General features: G+C 28.5%; 1 protein-coding gene across 1 annotated transcript in view; it reads right to left on the minus strand.

The window, feature by feature from the left end:
- Positions 1-484: 484 nt before the first annotated feature.
- The window catches only part of LOTGIDRAFT_158680 (hypothetical protein), a gene marked incomplete at both ends in the record, with an annotated part of 10,456 nt that continues 9,194 nt past the window's right edge, over positions 485-1,746 (minus strand). The window contains 2 exons of the mRNA XM_009052126.1: positions 485-1,049; positions 1,538-1,634. Of these exons, the coding sequence (XP_009050374.1) occupies positions 485-1,049; positions 1,538-1,634 (662 nt within the window). The remainder of the gene's footprint in view (positions 1,050-1,537; positions 1,635-1,746) is intronic.

Genomic DNA, 1,746 nt, shown 5'->3' on the forward strand with positions numbered 1-1,746 from the left:
TTGAGTATTTAATATTTGAGTAGTTAATATTTGAGTATTTAATATTTAAGTATTTAATATTGTGTGTGGCCTAAATCTGTCTGTATTCTAGAGGGTATGATTCAGCCAATTATAAAAAAGTTCGTCTTCTGGAGTGTTTCCAAGCTAAAGATTTTATGCATTTCGAAGAACAGGGCCTTGAATCATATCAAATTGTAGTCTTAATAGTAGATTTTATAATTACTGACAATCACCACCTCTCAATACAGATAATACTAGCATAAGTTTTCATTTTATTGTAGACTACCTTGCGCCTGTTTTAACCCAGAAAAGAGATAAGGATATATAAAACTGAGTTTATCGGTTTGTAAATTAAATATTTACGACTATAACCATTTACAACTTATTAAAAAAAGACGTACATGGAGGACCATAAATTCACAGTTTTGTGGCTATTTTTCGAATAGAGTTCAACATGTTACACATAAAATTAGAAATACTCAATTTAATTACAAATAAAACATAATACAGCATGAAAAAATATCAACAGTATGTACAAGACAGAAACATCGTTATTTTGATAAACACCAGTTGACAGATTGTTACTTTCCACAATTTTTAAACAGTTTTCAAAAATCTTGAAAAATTCTCTAAATTGGGGACTACCTTCCATAAAATGCTTCACATATTCCCGAAATTCGCCTATTAAACAAGGAAGTGTTTCAATTTCTTCCACAACTTCAAGACATTGAGTAGAACACTGTTTATCACAAAACTCCATCACGGCATTGAACAACCACATAAATCGGGCCTCTGAGAATTTCAAGAATTCTTGCAAATAACAGCCGTTATAAGATTGGCCACTACGAATAACACACATTGGTATAGATTTCCACGATGTACATAACGAGATGTTTAAATTTTGTTTTGGAAAGTATGTAATAAAACCAAAACACATTTCATCAGTTGTGGAATCACCAAAATAAGTAGTAGTGTTTTTAGACAATGAATTGTAGGTACATGTTGTTTTAATAGTATCACCAGGGAATAGTTCTATTGGTTTATCATATCTGAAAAAATAAAGTATTGATGTATATAATTGTTACTTAAATATATATTACAAAAAAGGTTTGAATCAAATCTATTATTTTATATTCAAATTGTCACTAATATCATAGAAAAAGAATTAAAAATGCCCCTTTATCTAAAGTTCTTCCAAATTCTTTCTAACGGTAACCTTTTAAATGAAACTGTTAGTAAAAATTGCAATAACATTTTATCCAAACACATTTAGCTTGACTATCCTCCAGTAATCAGAAGAATTTTATAATGATCCCCAGTAACTATTTGACGTTTTTGGATTCAAATTATCAAATATATCATATTATGCAAATTTGCTCATTTATAAATAGTATTCAGGGTGGGTCTTACAAAATCTTTTGTTTAATCTTTTTGATACGATTTCAGGATTAACCAATGCATATAGCTCTGGGACGTATGTTTTTAAAGAAATTATCAATTGAGACTGTTTACAAAGACAGAGTAAAACTGAATATACCTGAATGTTTTAGGATTGTCATAATTATACATAGTTTCACTTGTTATATCTTGTAATCTACTACCATTTCTGTATTGTTCTATTCTCTGTGATACACCTTTAAGTAAAAATTAAGTGATGTGATTTTGTACCAGTTGTATAATAAATTATTATTCCAAATAATTCTTTTTAAACACTTGTTTAATGATTTGTTCTACTAATTACTACTA

This window comes from Lottia gigantea, assembly GCF_000327385.1.
Source record: "Lottia gigantea unplaced genomic scaffold LOTGIsca_18, whole genome shotgun sequence".
Taxonomy (NCBI): Eukaryota; Metazoa; Mollusca; class Gastropoda; family Lottiidae; genus Lottia; species Lottia gigantea.